This window comes from Arachis ipaensis, chromosome B7 (genome assembly GCF_059453495.1).
Source record: "Arachis ipaensis isolate K30076 ecotype BB chromosome B7, ASM5945349v1, whole genome shotgun sequence".
Taxonomy (NCBI): Eukaryota; Viridiplantae; Streptophyta; class Magnoliopsida; order Fabales; family Fabaceae; genus Arachis; species Arachis ipaensis.
In genome coordinates this window covers 96,332,924-96,357,570 of record NC_142442.1, presented here as the reverse complement: position 1 = coordinate 96,357,570, position 24,647 = coordinate 96,332,924, and the positions used below count along the sequence as shown (strand labels likewise).

Sequence of the window (24,647 nt, the reverse complement as noted above, 5' to 3'; positions counted from 1 at the left end):
TTCTTTTGTTGCAGACGGTGTAAAAGATTGTCCTTGTTCCTTGTCTCTCACATTTTCCTTTGCTTCATCCTCTGTGGTTTCCTTTGAGATCTCCTTTAGATTCTTTCCACTTCTGAGGGTTATGGCCTTACATTCTTCCCTTGCAATAGCCTTGGCAGCATGAGAAACGCTTGGCCCAGGGGTTTGCTTAGACAAATACATAATTTGATTTTCTAGCTTCTGGATGGCAACTCCTTGGTTTTGCAGGTTAGAGTTTACTTCTTCCTTAAAGGCTTTCAATTCGGTTATGTCTTGACTCATGGTTGCTAGCATTCCTTCTATCCTGTTTAATTGATCTTGAAATTGTTGGTTCGGATTAGGTTGGGTAGGTTGATTATTTTGGCCATGATATGATGGTTGGGAGTAAGTGTTTTGTGTGGCTTGGTATGATCTTTGGTTGGAGTTTTAGTATGTGGACTTGTTATGTTGGTTTTGCTGGTTTCCCCACCCAAAGTTTGGGTGGTTTTTCCATCCTGGGTTGTAAGTGTTGGAATGTGGATCATATGATTGCCTTTCTTGGTTTCCCACATAGTTGGCCTCTTCCCAATCACCTCCTTCAGTGCTTACTTCCTCTTGATCTTGTGTGTGTATTGCAGCCACTTGCTTTGTTTCTAATTTCCTGGTGAGCTCTGCTAGTTGCTTGGCAAACACTTTATTTTGGGCTAAAATTGTATCAACATGGCTCAGCTCCATGACTCCCTTAGTGTTGTGTCTCTCTGAAGCATAGTAGTACTCATTCTCAGCCACTGTCTCAATCACTTCAATGGCTTCTTCCACAGTCTTTTTCCTGTTCAATGAACCTCCTGATGAATGGTCTACAGCCTTCCTTGATTCATAAGAAAGTCCATCATAGAAAATATGCAATTGCACCCAGTCATGGAACATGTCTGGTGGGCATTTCCTTGTCAAATCCTTGAATCTCTCCCATGCCTCGTAGAGAGTTTCACCATCTTGTTGTCTAAACGTCTGAACCTCAGATCGAAGCCTATTGACCTTTTGTGGGGGGTAGAAACGTGCCAGAAACTTGCTTTCCACCTCATCCCATGTTGTTAGGCTCCCCCTTGGGAATGATTCCATCCACTTAGCTGCCTTGTCCCTAAGTGAAAATGGAAACAAAAGCAGTTTATAGGCATCTTCCTGGACTCCATTAGACTTCACAGTGTCGCAAATTCTCAGGAATTTTGTGAGATGTTGGTTTGGGTCTTCATTAGTACTCCCACCAAATGAACAATGATTCTCCACAAGTGATATTAGCTGTGGTTTGAGCTCAAAATTGTTGGCCTGAATGGGTGGTTTCTGAATGCTGCTACCACAATTCCCAGATGTTGGGTTTTTCCCAAGAACCCTCCTCTCGGGAATGGCATTGTTTCCATCAGCTCTCCCATGGTTATGAACTTCTCTTTCCATGTTGAGATCTAGAGCTTCCTCAAAATTGTCCTCAGATTCTCCTTCAGATTCTTCTTCTCCCAGTACTCTCTTCCCTCTTGCTTCCCTTCTAAGTCTATGAAGGGTCCTCTCTGGTTCGGTATATGGAGGAGTTGATGTCTCTCCTCTCCTACCTGTCATACAAGAACACAGCACAGGCAACAAACAAGTAAAATACTCTTGGTTAATGGAAGAGTATGGTTAGAGCAGTTGAGGAATTAATTCAAATAGTTAGTGAGTCAGTGAGTTAGTTGCTTGAATTTAAAGGCATAAAGAAAGAAAGCATGTAACAGAGTGCAGAAATTAAAATTCAACAAATAACTTGAACTGAATTAACAAAGCAAAAAAAAAAATGCTCAATCTAGTTAACTTCCAATTGGAGAATTGTCAATCGAAAACCAATCCCCGGCAACGGCGCCATAAACTTGATGCGCATAAACTTGTTATGCTACGATTTAGGAAATTGCACGATCGGCAAAATTCCTTCCGGCAAGTGCACCGGTTATCGTCAAGTAAAAACTCACAATAGAGTGAGGTCGAATCCCACAAGGATTGGTTGAGTGAGCAATTCAGATTAGAAGTATGTTCTAGTTGAGCGGAATCAAGATTTAGATGAGAATTGCGGAATGTAAAATTGCATGAATTAAAGAGCGAGAAGCTAAATTGCTGAAATTAAAAGGGATGGGGTGATTGCATGAATTTAATTGCAGAATGTAAAGAGAAAGGGGTAGATCAGAAATGGGGAATTCATTGGGTGTTAGGAGATATTGAGATCTCCGAATCAAAACATTTTTATTCCTTCCTCAACCAATGCATTCATTGAATTTTGCTTGGCAATCTTATATGATTGGATCCCAATCCCTTGGCTCACCAATTCTCTCTAAAAACGAACAAATTCCCAATCCCTTGGTTTAAATGTTCATAAGAAGAGATGATGCTCGATCACTGATTATACGACACAGTTTCATGAACCACAATTTGGTAGGATTACATGTCACAATATCCATCCAAACCCCAATCCAATTCACTGTGAGAAAGTTTCTCTAGCATGAATCCTCCATTCCTTTCCCAAGGTTCCGAAGGATTCCAATTATGGATAGTTTCTTTCCCAAGACAACTAACCAATGGAATTAGATCGAGAAGCTTTCTAACAAAATTCAAGAGAAAAGTTTGAAGAAGAAGATAAAAACTATTATTGATTCATTGAATTACAATAGAGCTCCCTAACCCAATGAAAGGGGTTTAGTGAGTCATAGCTCTGAATTCAATTACAAAAGTATGAAAACTTCCAAAATGAAAAGGTAAAAGTCCCTCTAACTTAAATTCTATCCTATTTATACACTTTCTTCATTGAGCTTCTGTTGTGTTTCTTGGGCTTTGAGGCCTCTCCCTGCTTTCCTTTTGCTTTGGGTTTATGATCCATAATCTTGATGAGGCTGCTGATCCAAATTCTGTAACATTCATTGAGCCAACTTAGTGATAATCAAGTAATGACACATGACTCAACAAATTGAAATTCCAGACTCATCAATCCTTCAGGCCCAATCCCATAAACCATGATATTCAATTGGGTTTCATACCAGAGTAAGTTTAAGTTAATGTTTGTGCTCAAAAGCTAACTTAAACTGCAATATTTTTGGCCCAGAAACCTTTTCCAATAGTGGCGTTTAAGTTGCAGTTTAAGCTTAAACTGCAGCTTAAACGCCAGACACTTCCAGTGATGCCTTTTGTGGAAGCACGTTTAAGCTTCAGTTTAAGGTTAAACTGAGGCTTAAACGTGGAAATGGAAGAAGGTAGCCCTGGAGGGTAACGTAGTCGAACACGTTTAAGCTTCAGTTTAAGGTTAAACTGAAGCTTAAACGTGGAGATAGGAAAGGCAGCCCTGGAGGTCGAACACGTTTAAGCTCCAGTTTAAGGTTAAACTGGAGCTTAAACGTGGAAATAGAGAAAGCCATCCTGGAGGTCGAACACGTTTAAGCTCCAGTTTAAGGTTAAACTGGAACTTAAACGTGGAAGCGGAGAAAGGTAGCCCTGGAGGTGTCGAACACGTTTCAGCTCCAGTTTAAGGTTAAACTGGAGCTTAAACGTGGAAATGGAGAAAGCAACCCTGGAGGAGAAAACTTGGTCGAACACGTTTAAGCTCCAGTTTAAGGTTAAACTGGAGCTTAAATGTGGAAATGGCTCCCTGGTGCATTTCCCATTTTGGCGTTTAACTTCCAGTTTAAGGTTAAACTGGAGGTTAAACGTCAGTTCCAGCATTTCTTAGCCTTCATGATTCTGGCGTTTAAGCTCCAGTTTAGGCTTAAACTGGAACTTAAACGCCATTTCCAGCATTATATGGTTTGGTAGTTTAAGTTCCAGTTTAAGCTTAAACTGGAACTTAAACTCCACATGTGATATTCAAGCTTCCTTTATTGATTTTGTTGCTTCCTTGCCTAGCCTCTTCTTCCCTGAAATCATCCAAACAATTGCATCAAAGTCTTGCAAAATTTCATGAGAAATCTTCCATTCATAGCATTCAAGTAATATAACTAAAAACTCATGGAATTTGCATCAAAATCATACTGTTTGGATGGTTCATTACTTTGTTATTCATCTAACCATTCTTGGTTACTTTAAGCTCAAGAAAATGCATAAAACAACTAAAACTAACAGAAAAATGCTAGTGAAACTAGCCTAAGATGCCTTGGCATCAGAGTTCTTTCTTTGGTCCATCTTGTTCTAAGTTTTAAATAAGGAAGATCTTGTATGAAATAGAACTTGCTTCCATGATTAGTTTAAACCTTTTTAAATTCTATTTTTTTTTAAGTTTGTGTGTTGAAGAGGTCTCTGTGTGCTAGTCTCTATGTCACTACATCATTTCTTTACTTACTTGTATGCTTGTCCCTTTTGAATCAAATGAAAAGAGAATGATTATTTTCAAAAGACCAGAGTGGAGTTCATACTAGGGAGTAAGTCCATGAGTTTGTGGTGTGGTCATAAGTTAGCTAAGTTAGTTCAACCATAAGGTGGAAAGACAACTATCTGTCATGAATACTATGCTTGAGACACACCCCATGAGACTAGATAAATAAGAAGATCCTAATAAAAAAAAGGAAAAGAACAATCAAAGTTGAGGAATAAAAGAAAAATAGTAAGCAATAAGGCTAGGCACAAATGGTTTTAATCTTGAAGCATGTGTCTGTGGTGCTCCTGTGTGAGGGATCTACTTGGATGAATAAGCTCTTAGGGGTGCCTTATCACTTGGTAACTTGGGTTAACTAACCCGGGATTATTAGCTGAAAGTCCACTATCAAGAGTAACCCTCACCACAGAGCATTTAGTAACCCAAAGAGGTGCTGGACACCAAGGTCTCAAGAAAAGAAAATAAATAAACTATGTGCCTATGGTGTGTATGTATGGGGGAGAGACTTGAGCAAGTAAGTCCTTAGGGGTGCTTCAACACCTAGCACCTTGAACCAACTGGTTCGGGAGTGTTGGCTGAAAGCTTATTTTAAAGAGTAGCCCCCTTACAGAGCACTTAGCTTAAGAACAAAAATAAGCCCTCAAATAACAACAAAAGGATCAATGAATAAAAGTCTCATGGGATGCAATAACAAGTGAGTATTCTAGGACATAATAAGGGTCTGAAAGCCAGGAATGAGCCTAAGTTGCTATGCATGAAACCACCATAAAACCAGGACATGACTTCCACAAGAATGACTCATGTCTCTTGGCATTTCTTTCATCATTCTCTTGTTCCAGTACTTGCTTGGGACAAGCAAGCTTTAAGTTTGGTGTTGTGATGTCAGGGCATTTTGGCCAGTTTCATTGACCTTTTCTTTACTGTTTTTAGGGTAGTTTCATGCATTTCCTTAGGAAATAAGCTAGTTTTGGGTAGATATTCACTTAAATCTTGATTCAAGCATACATTGTGCATTTTACATGATTTCATGAGGATTTTGCATGAATTTAAGGACAAATTGGACGTTGCATTTCCCATGACTTGGACTAGAACTTTGATGCACTTTATTGCTTAATTTCAGGACAAAGGAAGCAAAGAAGAACCACATTAGTGGCTACGTTAGTTGCACTAACGTTAACACTAACGTGGAATGGGAGTAACTTGCAAAGTTAATGAGAAAAGTGATTGCCAATAACGCTCTCGAAGCCATCATTGCCCATGTTAAGAAATAGAGCCAACGTTAGTGACACTTAACATTATCACTAACGTTGAACCAAGATCATGAGTGGCCACGTTAGATTCCACGTTAACCTAGTTAATGTGGCCTCTAACGTTAAGAAGGAAGGGGGGGAGCCAACGTTAGTGTCACTCAACATTGTCACTAACGTTGGCCAAAGCACATTAAGCCATGTTAACTCCCACGTTAACCTAGTTACCGTGGAAGCTAACGTGAAGGAAGAAAGTGGTCGACAACGTTAGTGACACCCAACATTGTCACTAACGTTGGAAGAACACAAGCCCCCAATGAGCCACGTTGACTCCCACGTTAACCTAGTTAACGTGGAAGCTAACGTGAAGAAAGAAGGTGATCGCCAACGTTAGTGACACCCAACATTGTCACTAACGTTGGAAGAAGCCACACATGCCACCATGAGCCACGTTAACTCCCACGTTAACTTAGTTAACGTGGAAGCTAACGTGGATAAGGGAAGGATGAGCCAACGTTAGTGACACTCAACTTTGTCACTAACGTTGGAGATGGCTAGCAAGGCCACGTTAGAAGCCACGTTAACCTAGTTAACGTGGACTCTAACGTGGAAAATAGGGGCAATTTGGAACGTTAGTGACAATGGTAAGTGTCACTAACGTTCTCGAAGGATGGCAAGCCTACGTTAAAAGAGCCACGTTAACTAAGTTAACGTGGGCTCTAACGTAGGGAAGGGGGAGGCTTCTCAACATTATTGGGAATGTTGAGTCCCAATAACGTGTGCGAAGGACATAGTGGAAACGTTAGTGGCAACGTTTGTGCCACTAACGTTGAGGTTAACGTGGCCTTTAACTTTGGTGAGGAACGTTCGTAAAAAAGGTGATTGTCACTAACGTTCTCGAACCCATATTTTCACTGAACGTTAACACCACTAACTTCCTGAGCCAAAGCCCCTGCCCACTTCATACTTTCTCTCTGCAAGTAAAAGCTAAGCCCAATGAAGAAGACAACTGCTTCCAACTCAAGATCCAAAGGCCCAAGACTTGAAGAATCAACTAGAAGAACAGAAGAGTAGTATATATAGGAGTATCTTTGAAATATTTTGGGAGTTGGAAATTATAGGGAGACTCTTAGCATAGAACTACTCTCTGTATTTACTTTCTCTGCACTTCTAAGTTTTCATCATGTATTCTCCATCTTTGTTTTCATTTTCCAGAGCTATGAACAACTAAACCCCTGTCATTGGGTTAGGGAGCTCTGTTGTAATTTGATGGATCAATACTAGTTTTCATTATTCTTCTTCTATCTTTTCTCTTGATTTTACTTGAAAGCTTTCGATCTTCATCCAATTGAGTAGTTATCTTGAAAAAGAAGCTATTCATACTTGGATCTCTTCTGAACCTTGAAAGAGGAATGAAGAGATCAAGCTAGAAATGCTTTCTCATGCTGGACCAAATTGGGTTTGGATGGATATGTGACTATAATCCTCTCAACACTTGGTTTGGGAAATGCATGTGGTATAATCAGTGACCATACTTCATCTCTTCTCATGAGCAATTGACCAAGGAATTGGCTATTCATCAAGATTTGAGAGATTGAATTACAAGAAATTGTAATTCAATCACTTAAGATTGCCAAGGAGATCAATGAGCGCATTGATTGAGGAAGAGATGAAAATGAAATTGATCCGGAGAATGCAACATCTCCTAAGCCCAATGAACTCCCCATTTCTGATCTTACCCATTCTTTTTAATTTCTGTTATTTACTTTAACGAGTAATTCCCCCATTCCCATTTACCTTCCGTCATTAACTTTCAGATCTATAATTCTAGCATTTACTTTCCTGTCAATTACCTTCCCACCATTTTATTTTTTGCAATTCTCAACTCAAATTCTGGATTCGCTCAACTAGAACAGTCCTCTAATTAAAGTTGCTTGATCAATCAATCCTTGTGGGATTTAACCTCACTCTATTGTGAGTTTTTACTTGACGACAAAGTCGGTACACTTGCCGAAGGGAATTTGTTGTGAGACAAGTTTTCCGTGCATCAAGTTCTTCCTCCCAGCAGATGTTATGATTCTTGACACAGGGGAGGATGAGAACGCCTCTATAACCCTAGGAAGACCTTTCCTAACCACTAAGAGAGCTCTAATTGATGTAGAAGTGGGTGAATTAGTGCTCAGAGTGCATAATGAGCAACTGGTCTTTCATGTCTTCAAAGATATACATTCAACAGGTAAAGAAGAGAGGTGCATGCAGACTGAGCTTATTGATCCAACCCTTCAAGAACCCCCTGATGACATATAGCAGAATCTGCAGCTCAAACTTCCCTTGGTGACAATCAACAAACTTCCCCCTGACATAAAATCTATGTTTGGTGTTGGGAATGCATCATCCACCAAGGAGGCGGTTCCAAAAAAGAAGAAAGTACCCAGAGGATGGAGAAACAAAAAGATACCCACTGAAGGTTTCTCCCCAGGAATGAAAGTGGTGTTGACTAGCAAGCCAGTGTGGATTTATATAGTAAACAAAATCCTCTCTCTGGAGCATATTGAGCTGATTTATGGAGACACAGGAAAGAAGTTCAAATTAAGGGTTGAAGAGCTGAGCCCCTATGATCCTCCTTCTTAGAGGAGCTGACCGTCAAGCTAGTGACGATAAAGAAGTGCTTGTCGGGAGGCAACCCGATAATTTCATATCCTTAGTTATTTCTCGTAGTAGTAGTTTTCTTATTTATTTGATTTTTATTGAGTTTTTACTTTTTTTCTGATCATGCAGCTATTTTATAACTGGAACAGAACACTTTAGGCGACACAAAAAATAAAAAATCGCGCAAACGTCGCTGACGCGTACGCATCATATGTGTGTACGTGAAAAATAAAAGTGAACAGAAAGTTGAGCAGGAGTGGTTCTGGAACTGTGCTGGACGCATAACCTGCATCACGTGTACGTGTCCCTGACGCATGCGCGTCGTTTGCGCAGATGGCCACCCACGCGTGCGCGTCCCTGACGCGTACGCGTGACCCTAAAAAAAATGGCGTCAACGAGTGTTTGGCTAGAGAGTTGTGATGTCTTGCCGCTGGAAGCGTGCTAGAGGCACAAAGTCGATCACATGTATGAGGAACAAATAAAAAATGGCCATCCACGCGTGCGCGTGCCTGATGCGCACACGTCACTTGGAAATTGCGCGATCCACACGTACGCGTGCCTTACGCGTACGCGTCGCATGCGACGCCCAAATTAAACCCCTCAGTGCCTGATTTCAAATCCTCCACCCCCAATCCTAATTCTCTCTTGTTCTTTTATCCTTTTATTCTTCTTTCATCATACTAATTATTTTTCTTTGTTTTCAGTTCTTCTTTGCTTGAGGACAAGAAAACCTTTAAGTTTGGTGTTGTCGCTTCACTTAAGGCTTTTCTATTTATTTTAATAGCACCAAAGGGAGATGAATATTTTTCATGGAGGAATGAGATGGCCACTAGGATAACTGAGGTGGTTGAGTTCCTTTCATTCTATTTCTCTTCCATTCCTTTTTTATTGTTTTCTGTTTTCTGCTTCTTTGATTGCCTGCATGATCTTTAGTACTTTCAGTTCTTAGAATTAGTTTCATTCTAGTATTTATCTCATGTACTGCTCACTGAACTTGAATCTAAAAAGAAAAAGAAAAAGAAGTGATATATTGCATGAGAAATTAAGTCTATATTGAAGAGTAGTCTTATTCACTTAAATGTGGTGGTATTTTCTGTGATTCTTAATGCATGACAAGAACAGTGCATATTTAAATTTGAATCAAAGAATGTTGATGTACAAGGAATAAGAATTTAGAGAATTATCTTAATTTCTTTGAAATTAATGAAAGTTTAATCCTTGAAGCAAAAGAAACAGCAAAAGAAAAATAAGAGCAAGGTCCAAGGCTCTGAGCATCAATGACTAGGGAGGTCAGACATGATTAAAAGCTCAAAGAGTTGTTTCCCTAGTCACATGCTTGTGGTGTTCTTGTGTCAAGTAATCCTTGAGACAAAACATTTAGAGTTGAGATCAATTGCAAAGTATGCCAAAGGCTTTGAGCACCACTTTCCGGGAGTAACTGAAAAAAAAATTAAAATTAAAAAATTATTATAATAATAGAAATATTTAGAACTTAAAGAAACTTCCCCAGTTAAGTGCTTGTGGTGTTTCTGTGTCAAGTAAAACTTGAGACAAAACATTTAAAGTCACGGCTAGGCTCAAGGTGCAAAGCACCAAAGAAAAAATTACTGTGTTCAAGGGTTAAATTGAGTTACAAAATATCAGAGAGTTCATAATATTATTCGGATTCTAATTCCGAATGACAGTGACATCATTCTGAATCAAAGAAGAGTGAGATGCCAAAATTATTTAGGAGTGTAGTTGTAAACCCTACTATAAGAAGAGACATGAGCTTAATCGACTTCTCATTCTCATGCAAATTCACAACCTAAGCCTATATTAGTTTTGGTTGCTTGAGGACAAGCAACAATTCAAGTTTGGGATTGTGATGCGTGCGCATCTTTCCTATCTTTTCCTAGTGAATTTGAGTCTTTTGCAATTTTGTTTATTTTAGGTAGCATTTGGCAGGATTTGATGGAGTTTCTGCAGCACAAGAATCAAAGGAGATGGTAGCGAGGAGCGACGCGTACGCGTGACTGACGCATGCGCGTGATTTGGAGGTTTCCATGGCGACGCGTCCGCGTGACCAACGCGTACGCATGATTTGAAGATTTGCTCAGTGATGCGTACGCGTGAATGGCGCGTATGCGTAACATGCGACCATCGACGCGTAGTCGCGACTGACGCGTACGCGTGACATGCGCCACGTGCAGAAAATGCAGAAAAATGCTGGGGGTGATTTCTAGGCTGGTTTGACTCGGTTTCCAGCCCAGAAAACACAAATTAGAAGCTGTAGAATGGACGAAACAAGTGGTCCCCACCCATCAATTGAAGACTTGCTGATTATTTGATTAATTCTGATTTAAATTCAAATCTTAAATTAGGAAAAGATATTATGTTAGTTTTAGAAATTAGATTTTAAATTATTAGGATTAGATATAAAAGGAAGAAACTTTTCTTCCCTAAGGGGGATTCTATTCGAATTTACATTCTGTATTTTACAATTTACCAGAATCCTAGTTTTCTTCTCAAAACCATGAGCAACTAATCCTCCATTGTTAAGGTTAGGAGCTCTGTCTATTTGTATGGATTGATTTTATTACTTTTCTATTTTAATTCATGTATGGATTTATAATTTAAGAATTGTTTTTGCTCTTTATCTTATGAATTTGGGTGGAACGGAAGTATGACCCTTTTTCTAATTGAGTTCTTGTATAACTTGGAAAAGCTCTTTACTTGAACAACAGCTTGAAAACATGTTCTCCTAAATTTTAATTATCTGGATTTAACGGGATACGTGACAAATGATCCTTTTATTTTTGGGTAATTAGGATTTTTGTGGCATATAAACTGGAATTTGATCATCAACCTCTAATTAGAATTAATTGACCAAGGAATTGGCAGTTAATGAATTTTAGTGGAGACTAGAAAGGTCTAAGGAATTAGGGTCTAGTCACACATAGTTTGCCATGAATTAAATCCTGCATAATTAAAATAGTTAGTAAGAAAAGTTAATCTGGAAAAATAGATAACTCTGAAACCTTGACTGTCTTCTCCATATTTTATTTCCAACTCATTTACTTTACTATTTTAATTTCTGAATGATTGTTTAATGCTTCTTGATCATTCAAACACTCTTTTCTGTTTGTCTAACTAAGCCAATCAATCAATCATTGTTGCTTGATCCATCAATCCTCATGGGATCGACCCTCACTCACCTGAGGTATTACTTGGTACGACCCAGTGCACTTGCCGGTTAGTCTGTGATTGTAAAATCCGCACCAATTACAAGACGAGGATCAACTTTGGGAGCCCCAAGCTTGTGAAGAACTCCATCAAGACTTGGTGCAATACATGAGGAGTCTTGGCGTGCAATGGAGAACCAAGCATTGGTGGGAGTTCCAAGAAGAATTTAAGCACAAGCCACCTTGATGAGGAGCTCCCCATAAGTCCAACTTAAGGACAATAAATAAAAGTGCTAGGTGGGAGACACCCCACCATGATAAACTCTTTTCATTTTTCTCTTTTATACATATTTATAGAATTAGTTAAATTCATGTTTTGATTGATTTGTTGAGTTTATTTGGTAGTTTAGCATGTTAAATAAGGTTTTATAGTGTTTTGGTAGTTGTTTGGAGGTTTGGAATGCTTGGATTGGTGCAAAAACATAGGAAAATTTAAAAAAAACAGAGCACCATCCACGCATATGCGTGCATTAAGCATTTTCAACCATCCACATGCCCACGTCATGTACGTGTACGCGTGGATTGAGAAATTCCACCCCAAGCCAAAAACCCGAGAGTTACGCGTACACTGCGCGAACATTGTGCCTCGCGCGCAAGGCTACCCACGTGGAAGTGTGACAGATGCGTGCGTGTCAACCCTCTGGTTTGCCATGCACGCGTACGCGTCGCGTCCATTGCACTATCATCTACGCGTGCGTGCCATGCACGCGTACGCGTGGATGCTCTTCTTTCACTACACTTCTTTTCCTTTCCTCATTCAATTTCTTTCCTTCTCCTTTCTTCTTCCCTTCCCATACCCCTCGTCCAACACTTCCAAACACCATCCATAACCATTTCTTTTAGTTAGATAATTAGTTAGTTGTTTAGTTAGTTCATTTTTCAGTTTAATTTTTGTTTTTTCATGATAAGTGTTGGATTATTGATTTTGTTTACTATATATTGCTGCTTACTGTTGAAGTCATATTTTGCTACTTGGTTTTAAGTTCTTAATGCTTATCTTTTGAGAATACCAAGTTATGAGAATTACCTTCGAGCTTGTAACTTTACATGAATTGCATGTTGTAGCTAGCCACCATGTGATTTGAATCCTTTTCCTCGATTAGGCAAGTTCTTGATGGTGGATGTTGTGCATTTACCTTAATACATTGTATTTCATGATCATATGCATCCATATGCTTTTAGCTTGAATGCTCTCATGCTTCTTTAATGCTTGTTTTACCTTACAAGTTTACTTAAAGCATCTCAAGCACACTAGGATATGTGAAGTGCATACTTCTTTTGTGACATCGCTTTTTATGCTAGTGTGTTCTAAACGGCGCCTAATTTAGAATTCACATACCTATCTTTCGTTAATGTCTCACTAATTCACTCACTCGATCCTAGTGATTTACCTCATTCCAATAATTATGCTTCCTTGCTTTTGTATTTTCTCATCTTACGTTGTTATTTTCTGTTTTTCACGATTAACACACCACAAGCAAAAACAGAAGTGACAGAAAGAATACGCAGCAACCGGTTGACCTACCAGCTGAAGGTGGCAACTCGGGAAGTCGTCGTACCCCCTTGCTCATCTTTGAGTGCACCGAGGACGGTGCAAACTTTTAAGTGTGGGGGGGTCGTCCGACCGTTCGGCGTTTTTGGGTGACAAATTTCTAATCCCACCACTTTTGCAATTCATTTTTAAGTCTTTTAGGATTTTTAGATTCATCTTCTTAATTTTGCGTATATATACATAATAAGCTTAGTCAAAATAATGAATTTTTCAAGATTTCTATCTATAGGGCAACAATTGATTTGAGAGAAAACTTTTCATTGAACTTGCTTGGAACATGTTTTTGAGCTAAGAACACAAGCTTGTGAGTTTTGAGCCTAATGGTGTGGTTACATCTTATAACCACTTATCTTCCTTCTTGTGTGCATTATTCTCTTTCTATGATTGTGATCCTTGATTTGTTTGATTCTTTATGTCCATTGTTTTGTGTATTCATGCATTTATATGATTGAGGCCATCATTTAATTTAGCTCACTTACCCAAATAGCCTTACCTTTTATCTTCCATTGTTAGCCAATTTGAGCCTACGATTAACCCACTTTGTTCCTAATTTTAGCACATTACAAGCCTTAAAGCGAAAAATAATAAATGTCCTTTATTTGGATCTTTGGTTAGCTTAGGCTAGTGTGTGTGTATCATTCAAGTGTGGGAATCTTGGGACATTGGTTGAATGAAAGGGTAGTTTTGTATTTTTGTTGTAAATATTAGGAATTGGGTACATGCTCATGTGTAATAAATGTAAAACTTTATGCATTGATGCTCTTGTGGATACCTTATTGAAAAAGAAAAAAAAGAAAATGAGAAAAACAAAAAGAAAATATATATATATATATATATATATATATGTCGAAGAAAAAAAATAGAAAAGAAAAGAAAGAAAAAAAAAGAAGAAAGAAATAAAAAGGGGACAAAATACCCCAAAGTTAAGCTCAATAATAATCAATGCATATGGGTTGTGATCAAGAAAAGGAAATGCATGAATATGTGAAAAAGTGAAAAATGGGTAGTTAGGTTAGTTTGGAATTGTATAGGATGTCATAGGTTAGGTGGGAAGTTTAAGCTTATCAAAGATTCAAATTTTAAGTCCACTTGACCAAATATGCATCCTACCTTGACCGTAGCCCCATTACATGATACCTGTATGCATGCATGAAATATATGTTGATTGTTAGAAGAAAAACAAATCTTGGAAAGCATGATTAGGAGATAATTGAGTGAATCAACCCTAAACACTTGAGCGAATAGAGTGCAAACACTTCTGGTGAGTGTTCGGTTGCTCAATTACATGTTTTCACCTATGATCATCTCTTTTCATGCAAGTTTGTAAAAATATTTACTAGCTCAATTCAATTGTGGTTTGGCATGGTTATTAACACCTTTAGCCCTTGTGCTTATATTGATTTTATTGGAAATCGATTTATTTTGACCAAGCAATTGTATTCATGTAGATAGTTGCATATAGGTAGATTACATTTAGATTAGTTTGCATTGAATAAATGTTGATACCCTTTGCTCTCTCTTGGTTTAAGCATGAGGACATGCTTGGTTTAAGTTTGGGGAGGTTAATAAACCCCATTTTTAGGGTTTTTACCCACATTTATTCAATGAAATAGCATGGTTTCATGATTGTCTCCTAATTTGTGCTTAAGTGTAAAAACATGCTTTCTAGGCCCTTAATTGTTAATTTTAATCCACCTTTGATTCGACTAGATGCCTTGATTTGTTTGCTAGTGATTTCAGGTTGAAAAGGTTAGGAATGGATCAAAGGAGTGAAAAGGAAAGCATGCAAAGTTGAGAACACATAGAAAAAGCCGAAAATTTGGTTGCACCCATCCACAAGCACGCGCACTAGACACGCACGCGTGGATCGCAAAACTTCAAGGGATGCGCACGCGTCGGTGGCCGCACGTGATTTTTTAAATAGAAAATGTGACCAGCGAATTCTGAGAGCTGTGGGGCCCAGTTTACAACCAACTTTGGTGCCAAAATGCATAAAAGGACCAAGGATTGAAGGGAAATCATTATTCACATTTTTTCTCATTCACACACATTAGGATTAGTTTAGAGTTAGTTTTAGAGAGAGAAGCTCTCACTTCTCTCTAGGATTAGAATTAGGATTAGGTTTAGGTCAATAATCTTAGATCTAGGTTTCAACTCATGCTTTCATCTTCTTTTACTCTTCAATTCCTTATTGTTACATTCATCATTCTTCTATTTTTTTGTTGTAATTTCTTCTATTTTGTTTCCATGCTTTGTTGTATATCTACTCTTGTTCCTTCTATTTTCTTTCAATTCAATTTGAGGTAATTCATAATAATTGTGTTTCTTTTGATTGTTGTTGTTAATTCCTTGCAATTGAGTAGTGTAGATTTACTTTTCTTGCAATTTACTATGCTTTCTTTTTATGCTTTCCATGTGTTTGATGAAATGCTTGGTTGGATTATAGTGTAGATTTTGTTCCTCTTGGCCTAGGTAGAGTAATTAGTGACTCTTGAGTTATCTAATGCCTTCGTTGATTGATAATTAGAAGTTGCTAGTTAACTTGAATGCCTCTAAAGCTAGTCTTTCCTTAGGACTAGATTAGGACTTGAGGAATCAAATTGATTCATCCACCTGACTTTCCTCCATGATTAGAGGTTAACTAAGTGGGAGCATTGGACAATTGTGGTCACAGTTAAGGAAGATAACAAGGATAGGACTTGCAATTCTCATGCCTTGCCAAGAGCTTTGTTAGTTGTTAGTTTATTTCCTTTGCCATTTACATTTCATGTCTCTTATCCCAAAAACCCCAAAACATACCTCATAACCAATAACAAGACACTTTATCAAAATTTCTAGGGAGAACGACCCGAGGTTTAAATACTTCGATTAATAGATTTTAGGGATTTGTACTTGTGACAAACAAACTTTTGTATGAAAGGATTATTGATTGGTTTAGAAACTATACTTGCAACGAGAATTCAATTGTGAAATTCTAAACCATCAATTTTCCATTCATCATAACCCAGTGAAAAGCCTAGAAAATACCACAATTAGACCCCTCTTCGGGTGTCTCTTGTAGATGTTTACCGAGAAATATGCAACACTGAGAAGATTCCACCACCCCGACCAATTAAAAACAAAAGAGGAAGGGGAAGTCAGACAGAGTACTGCGAATACTACCTAATTTACGGATGAACCAAGAAAAAGAACCAAGAAAAAGAAGAAGGGATGAAGAGGTCGGACGGGTTGAATGACCACCCCCACACTCCTGAGAGACATGTTCATATGATAAATGGAGGATTCACAGGAGGAGGGATCTCTAAATCATCTCACAAAAGACAACTTAAAGAGGTATGTCATGTCGGGGAAGGAGATAGGTCATCCGACTTCCCCACTATTACCTTTACCCGAGAAGATGCAACAGGCATAATCCTAGGGCATGATGATCCCATAGTCATTACTATCATATTGGCCAACGCTAATCTCCACAGAACACTGATAGACCAAGGAAGCTCCACGGATATCTTGTTTGAATCCGCATTCGACAAACTCGGTTTGCAAGATAAAGAGCTCAGAGCATATCCGAATAGCTTGTTCGGACTGGAAGACACTCCAATCTAACCACTATGATATATCTCACTACACACAACATTTAGAAAGGGAACCTGGTCAAGAAAACTCAACATAGACTACATCGTAGTCGACGTGAGCTCAGCTTACAATGCCCTAATAGGTCGGACAATACTGAACCTGCTCGCCGCAGTAGTCTCGACTCCACATCTGTGCATGAAGTTCCCAACTCCGAAAGGGATCCCCACGATAAAAGGAGACCAAAAAATTGTGCGACGCTGTTATAATGAAAGTCTGAACCATAAAGGCAACTCCAAAGTAGAGGAAATCAACACTATTAAACTCGGGGGAGTTCGAGTTCGCAAGGAACATCGCCCACAACCTGAAGGCGAGACTGGAGAAGTCCAAATCGGCGATGCCCGGGATAAGACAACAAATGTTGGGGCAACCTTAAAGGGATACTTAAAGGAGCCTCTGATACAGTTCCTAAAGGATAACGCCGACCTCTTTTCATGGAAGGCTGATATGAATGGGTACCATTGGTAAGGAATTTCACAAGATTTTTGCGTTGCAAGTATAGCCCTCAACCGACAAATAATCCGCGAATTAAATTTAGAAAGGAAATTGGTTGTCACAATTTCAACCCCAATAAAAGTAACCGAAGTATTCAAACCTCGAGTCGTCTCACAAGGAATGGGCAAACATGTGCATCAACATTGGTTAGAATTCTTGGGTTGTAAGTCATGAGCAAGAAATTAAACTATGAATCTTAACAAGCAAGTAATCTTGGAGTGAAAGAAACTAATTCAAACAACTAAAGCAAGATGTAAGCAATTCCAAACTAATAAGATAACATCCACTATAGTTCTACTCTAAAACTAAACAAGTAAATATAACTGAGACAAAGCAATTAGGGATTTTGGGTTTTCAAATATGAATAATAAAAGTAACTCTTGGCTAAGCATAGGAATTGAGATCGCCATCCTTGTCTCTATATCAAACATTGACAACTATGAGGTACCAACCCATTAAGTCTACTTCCCAAAAACCTTAAGTACGTATTGTCTACTCCTAGGCTTGAAGTACGTTAAATAGGTTTGATCACATCAACCCATAAGTCCCAACCTATCTACTAATTAAATTAGTAGTGGGTTAGTGTCAATCGGTATCAAATTGATCACCTAGGGTTCTCAAATCACCAATTCAATGAGACCCAATGACTCAAGATCACTCAATTCCCTTAGCTTATACCAAGAGTAAAGAAAACTACTCCATAATCAAAGGAAACATTTCATCAAACACATGGTAAGCATTAATAAAAGACATATTCAATTTGCAATTAAATTGGAACTAACAAATACCCACTAACAATTATCAACATACAATCATTCAAACAACAAAATTAATCATAAAAATCATCAATGTGACATTAGCAAGTCAAGATTCACAACATTCATGAAATGGGTTTAAAATGACAATTGACAAGAAATTATAAAACTAACACAAGATCTAAGCAAAATTATACTAAGGATTTCAAATTAAGTAATTAAAACTAGTAATTAACAGGATCCAATTCAGAATTCAACAAGGGAAGATCAAATTAAAGCTAGATCTAGAGAGGAACAAGGGTTTCTCTCTCTAGAAGAACAAAGAACCAAAAACTAGCTAAAAATTATTTCTAAGTGTAAAATGATTGATCCCCCCTTTCCCCTAGCATCCTTGGGTCTTTTCCATGCAGAAACAGCTTGAATTTGGGCCTCTTGAGCCTCAAAAATTGCCAGGCACGATTTCCTTTAATGAGGTCACGTGCAGCTTATCGCGCGTGCGCGCCGATTGCTTTTGTGATCCACGCGTGCACGCCATGTACGCGTGTATGCCGGTGTGGATTTTCCTAATCTGCGCGGATGCGTCCATCCTTGCGCACCGCTCCCAGCTACCCATATCCATGCGTGCACGTGAAGTGCGCGTGTGCGCCCATGTTGAAGTTCCCAAAATCCAAATCTTCATGTTCCTTCCTCTTGTGCATGCTTTCTTTCTCTCTTTTAGGCCATCCTTGCCCTATAAATTCTGAAATCACTCAACAAACACATCACAACATTGAATGGAAATAAAAGAGGATCAAAATATAGCAATTCTAAGGCAAAATAAGCATGTTTTTCATCATGAAGCAAAATTAGGAAGAGAACACAAAACCCTGCATTTCTTGTGGATAAGTGTGAGAAATATTGACAACCCCCCCCAATTCTACACAATATAAACCACAAAATTGGGGTTTATCAAATCTCCCCACACTTAAACCAAGCATGTCCTCATGCTTAAAATAAAAAGACCAAAGATTATGGTAAGAAAGGGTTTATGAAATGCAAATTTCCTAAATGGATGCATGCAACGAATGTAAAATCATCTATCTACTTGGTCAAGGGTAAATCTATCCTCCAAGAACACATATTAGCATACGGGGTGAAAATGATATGTAGTTCATAAATTCTACCAAATTGAACATTATTATGAAGTGCATATAACTTGCTAGATGAACGCTTATGAAAGTCGGAAACAAAGAGTTGAGCATCAAACCCTCACCGGAAGTGTATCCGCTCTATTCGCTCGAGTGTATAGGGTTCGTCACTCAATCCTCTCCTAATCATGCTTTCCAAGATTTGTCTTTCATCTAACAATCAACATTTACTTAATGCATGCTTACAAGTATCATGAGGTCTTATTCATGGGTTGTAATGGGGCTAGGGTGAAGGTAAGGATGTATATGGTCAAGTGAGCTTAAAATTTGAGTCCTTGATTAACCTAGGATCCCACTAGACACATAGAACAACCTATACAACTATAGTATGTTACCTAGCTACCCATGGGTTTCACTTTTTTTTTGCATACTCATGCATTCTTTTCAATTCACATCCCATATGCATTGTTATTACTACTTTGTCTTGGGGCATTTTTGTCCCCTTTCATTGCTTTCTCTCTCTTCTTTTTTTTTTAGGTCCCCCTTTTTCTTGGGATTTCATGTACAAAAGTTTCAATGCATATGATTCAATCATTCAATACATGATTATGTTCCCAAATCCTAGAATTTTCAATTACAACTACAATACACCTCTTTACATCTACCCAAATTCCCAAGTGCACCCTCCCATTTGAATGATACACACCTTCACTTACCTAAGCTAATCAAGAATCCAAATCCAGGGACATTCATTATTTTTCACTTAGGATTGTTGATGTGCTCTTTTTAACAACAAAGAGGGTTTATCATAGGCTCAAAATTGGTTAGCAATGGTAGATAAAAGGGTTAAGGCCGTTTGGGAAAAGTGACTATTGAAATGATGGCCTCAATCATGTAAATGCCTTCATACACAAAGTAATGGACATATAGAATCAGACAAAGCAAGCATTACAATCATAGAGAGAGAATAATGCACACTATAATGGGAAATAGTGGTTAGAAGATATAACCATACAATAGGCTCAAAGCTTACATGCTTGTGTTCTTAGCTCAATCACTATGTTCCAAAATACATTCTTGAAGCAAGTTTTCCGCAAAATTTTTTTTTTTTTCAAAATTGGTAGGGTACCCCAAAATTATAGTTTCTTGGGGAAGAAGTCATTATTTTGACCAAGCAACTCTATAGAGACTCACTATCATGCAAGGAGTATTTACAATCAAGACTAAATACACATGCAATGTACTAACTACTAAGTAAAAGATAAATCCATGGATATTGAAAGGAAGAGATTGTTACCCATGGAGGTCGGTCGGACGACCTCCCCACACTTAGAATTTAGCACAGTCCTCTGTGCTACCAACAATGCGCAAAGGACGGTCAGGACCGGAACCTTCACTCTCCCCTCCATCAGAGCTCCCATCACTTGGATTTGAGGTGGATGTGAATATTTCGGGTTCCTCCATACTAGGGGTAACGCAACGCAGAAGCTTCTTGATGTAAGTGTATCGGCGTTGGTTGCGCTGCTCATATCTATCAATCTTCCGGTGTAGATCTTCTATCATTTGATGTGTGGATCAGTGCCGTGGTGCTGACGATGAAGTGGAAGGAATAGTAGGTGGGAGAGCTATGTCATGGCTTGGGTTGTTCATAGGAAGATGTAAGTATTTTCCGCTTGGGACCACATCGCCCTTAGCCAGAATTATAGCCTTCGTGTCCATGTATCCCCAAGGAACACCCACAGCAGCAGCTAAATCGGATACCAATGCTGGAAATGGCAAATTGCCCCGGGCGTAGACATGTCCCATCGCTTGCTTGACAAGAAGCGGAATGTTCACCGGTCTTTCCGTGAGAACACACCAAACGAGCAAGTTGAGATCCTCCGTAAAGGACGACTTATGAGTGCTAGGTAGCACATAGTGGGATAGGATCTAGGCCCAAGCTCTAGCTTCTACAGTGAGGAAGCGAGCGTCAATGCACTTGGGCCTCATCTGGAGTTGACCATGGGTCCAAAATGCCTCTGGTTCAGCAATGACTCGGAGGATCGAGTCGCAATCAAATCCAAACTTTTCTCGCTGACGTAAGACCTCTTGGTAGCCATCCATGTCACTTGGTACCGGTAAGACATTAAGCACTTGCTGAATAGACTCTTCTGAAACTGGGATTTGCTTTCCGCACATGTATACTGATTAAAGAGAGGGATGATGGTAGTTAGTGTAGAATTCTACCACCCATGAGAGGTTGACCTCTTATGGTTTTCACAGAAGGAACTCCCATCCTCGCCGTTCAATGCGGGGTAAAATACAAGGAGCAACCTTGTCCGGCGGAGCGAGTAGATGCTCGGCATAGTAGTTCCTCTCAACCATGGTGGGGAACACAAGTTCACAGAAGCGGTTGGGGAACCTTGAAGAATCCTTTGCCGGTTTGCTCTTCTCGTTCTCATAAATAGGAGCAGGTGCCTTTGCCTTTTTAGATAGGGGTTTGGCTCCTAATGAAGAGTGTGCCTTAGAGTTTGACCTTTGGGGTGCCCTCTTTGTGGCTGGTTTCCTTGAAGCTTTCTCCTTGCCTTTCTTGGTGGCCATCCTGAAAAAGGAAGGGAAAAAGGAAAACATTAAACCCAAAGAATCATTTCAACAAAAACATGCAAGTGAAAGGTAGTGCCCAAAAGAAGTAGTATAACAAAGTGATCATAGAGGCGTGGGTCACAACACTTGGCATGAGATGCAAGAGGAAGTAAGGCATATAATATGGCATGAGAAGAATAATCTCAAGCTTCCATAATAAAGAGCAAGTCATGTTCAATGAGTATCTAAATAGCAAGCATACACTCAAAGCAAGCAAAGTAATCTCAATGCACTTAGAAGAAAGCAAGTGAGTGAGGAGAAGCACCAATTTGAAGATATATGACTAAAATAAACCAAAATGGCATTCGTGCATTTCCTCGAACACTTGGTGTGCAGTTATCAAGCAATGAACAATTATGAGGTACTCAACCAATTTGAATCCCAAAATGAAATATCAATCATCACACAACATCACTTACTGACAAAGACAATGAGAGACAACAAGAAAATCTACTAAAGCAAATTCAAACTCAAATTCAACATCCATGGAAAAACAAGAAAAAGGAAAAGGAAACAAACAAAAAGTAAGTAGTATAATCATGAAACTAAAAGAAAAATTAAGTGAATCAACAAGAAAAATCTAACTTGAAGAATAGATTATGCAAAGAAAATAATATATGAGATATGGAAGAAGTAGAACCTTGAGAAGTGTAAAAGAAGAAGGTAGAATTTTCTTTTTGTGAAAGTGAGAAAGAGATAGAAGAGATGTAGTGCCACCGGATGTGGTGGTGGTCGCCGGTGAGTAGCTGGAGACGGTGGTGGATTGTGGAAGAAGAAAAAGAGAAGAGAGGTGATGGAGAAGGAAGAAGAAAGAATTAAGAAAGAGGGTGGGAGAGGGAGAGAACAGGGCGTGCCAGCTTTAAAACTGGTTCGCGCGACCGTCACGCGCGCACACGGTGCGCTGGTGGGTCGGTGAGAGTTGAGCGAGCGAGACGTATGCGACAAGGGCGCGTACGCATGAAGTTGGTTGGGCTCCTGGCACTGGGTTGGCACAAAGTAGGCCTATGTCTCGGCTGATTTATACCAGAGTTGGCATTCAGCGCAGGCGCGTGGACGCGCACAGTGCGCGGACGCGTGCCTGAGTGGATTGGCGACCAGCGCGGACGCGCACAGTGCGTGGACGCGTTAGTGTGGACACAAACTAGGCAAAAGTATGGCACAACTCTCTGGTTTTTGTACCAGGGAGTTCATATAGCACCATCGCCGTGCGCATGCACAGTGCGCTTGCGCGTCGATAGGCAATTCGCAAGGGGCACGCAGGCGGCATGCACGCTGGCGCGTGGGTGCCTGGCACGAAATAGGCACAAAGTGGGCATAACTCTCGGGTTTTTGGCCTATGAGTAATAAATGCACCACCGGCGCGCGCGCGCACAGTGCACTCGTGCGCGGAAGCCCTTTTTCCTTGCTTTTTTTTTTCTAAACAACATAGAAAAGGATATTCTAATATATTCTTGGCAGGTGTTTAAGCTAGTAGGCAAGAGAACAATCTCAAATTCATGCAGTATTCAAAACATAGAATTTTCTCTACTTCAACAATTCATCCATGCCAAAATGATGAAATCTATCTAAACATCCTAGTTATCCAACAAGATAAACAAAACTAGCAATCCTATGCAATCAACAACATCAAGAAGTCACAAAATTTACAAAAAAATCTAGAGCTAAAAACAAGAATGTATACACAAGGAAGATCTTACCACGGTGGGGTGCCTCCCACCAAGCACTTCTCTTTAACGTCCTTAAGTTGGATGGTCCTTCGCTTAAGCTTCCTCTCCTATTGGTGCATCCTCAAGTAGGAGCACTACCACTTCTCTTGGTGACTTGTAACCATTGTACTTCTTCACTCTATGTCCATTCACTTTGAAAGTTATGTCACTTTGAGGATCAAATAATTCTACCACTCCATAGGGCTTTATCTTTTTCACTTTGAAGGGTCCTTCCCATCTAGAATGGAGCTTACCAGGCATAAATCGCAGTCTCGAGTTGTAGAGGAGAACCTCATCAACTTCTTGAAAATCCTTTCTTCGGATGTGGTGATCGTGAAAGGCTTTAGTATTTTCCTTGTATATCCGGGCATTCTCATATGCCTCCATCCTCAAACACTCGAGCTCCTTTAGCTGTAATTTACTGGCCACACCCGCCTTGGTGAAATCCATGTTACACTGCTTTACCACCCAATAGGCTCCATGCTCAATTTTCACTGGAAGGTGGCATGCCTTACCATAGACGATCCGGAAGGGACTCATCCCTAACGGAGTCTTGTAGGCCATCCTATACACCCATAGTGCATCTCCTAACCAGAAGCTCCAATCCTTCCTTTGTGGATTGACCACTTTCTCCAAGATTCTCTTAATCTCCTGGTTGGACACTTCCGCTTGCCCGTTGGTTTGCGGATGATAAGCAGTGGCAACCTTATGCAATACCCCATAGCGCTTGAGTAATGCCTCTACTTTTCTGTTACAAAAGTGGGATCCTTGGTCGCTCGCGATTGTTCGTGGCGACCCATAATGGCATACAATGTGATTTCTAATAAAAGAAATGATGGTATTGGCGTCGTCAATGTGGGTAGGTATTGCTTCTACCCACTTTGACACGTAGTCAACCGCTAACAGAATATATAGATACCCACTTGAGTTGGGAAACGTTTTCATAAAGTCAATGCCCATACATTAAATATCTCACAGAACAACATAGGTTGCTGAGGCATCTCATCCCTTTGGGACGTGTTTCCCGACTTCTGACACTGATGGCAAGACACATAGAACCGGTTAGCATCCTTGAATAAGGTTGGCCACCAGAATCCACAATCCAACACCTTTTTAGCTGTCCTTTGTGGGCCAAAGTGGCCACCACATTCGGACGAATGGCAAGCTTCAAGAATAGGTTGAATTTCAGATTCCGGCACACATCTTCGAATTACTTGGTCTACTCCCCTCTTCCACAAGTGAGGGTCATCCCAAATGTAGTATTTGAAGTT

At 39.6% G+C, this 24,647-nt stretch overlaps 1 protein-coding gene and 1 non-coding gene across 2 annotated transcripts; one reads left to right on the top strand and one right to left on the bottom strand.

Moving 5' to 3' along the window:
• Positions 1–922: 922 nt before the first annotated feature.
• On the top strand, positions 923–1,026 carry LOC148553442 (small nucleolar RNA R71). The gene has a single exon (XR_015892653.1). It is a non-coding gene; the product is annotated as a small nucleolar RNA R71 (small nucleolar RNA).
• A 22,404-nt stretch (positions 1,027–23,430) lies between these two features.
• Positions 23,431–23,826, bottom strand: LOC107607355 (uncharacterized). Its single transcript, XM_016309321.1, has one exon. It carries the CDS (start codon positions 23,824–23,826, stop codon positions 23,431–23,433), a length of 396 nt encoding a protein of 131 aa, XP_016164807.1.
• Positions 23,827–24,647: the final 821 nt, after the last annotated feature.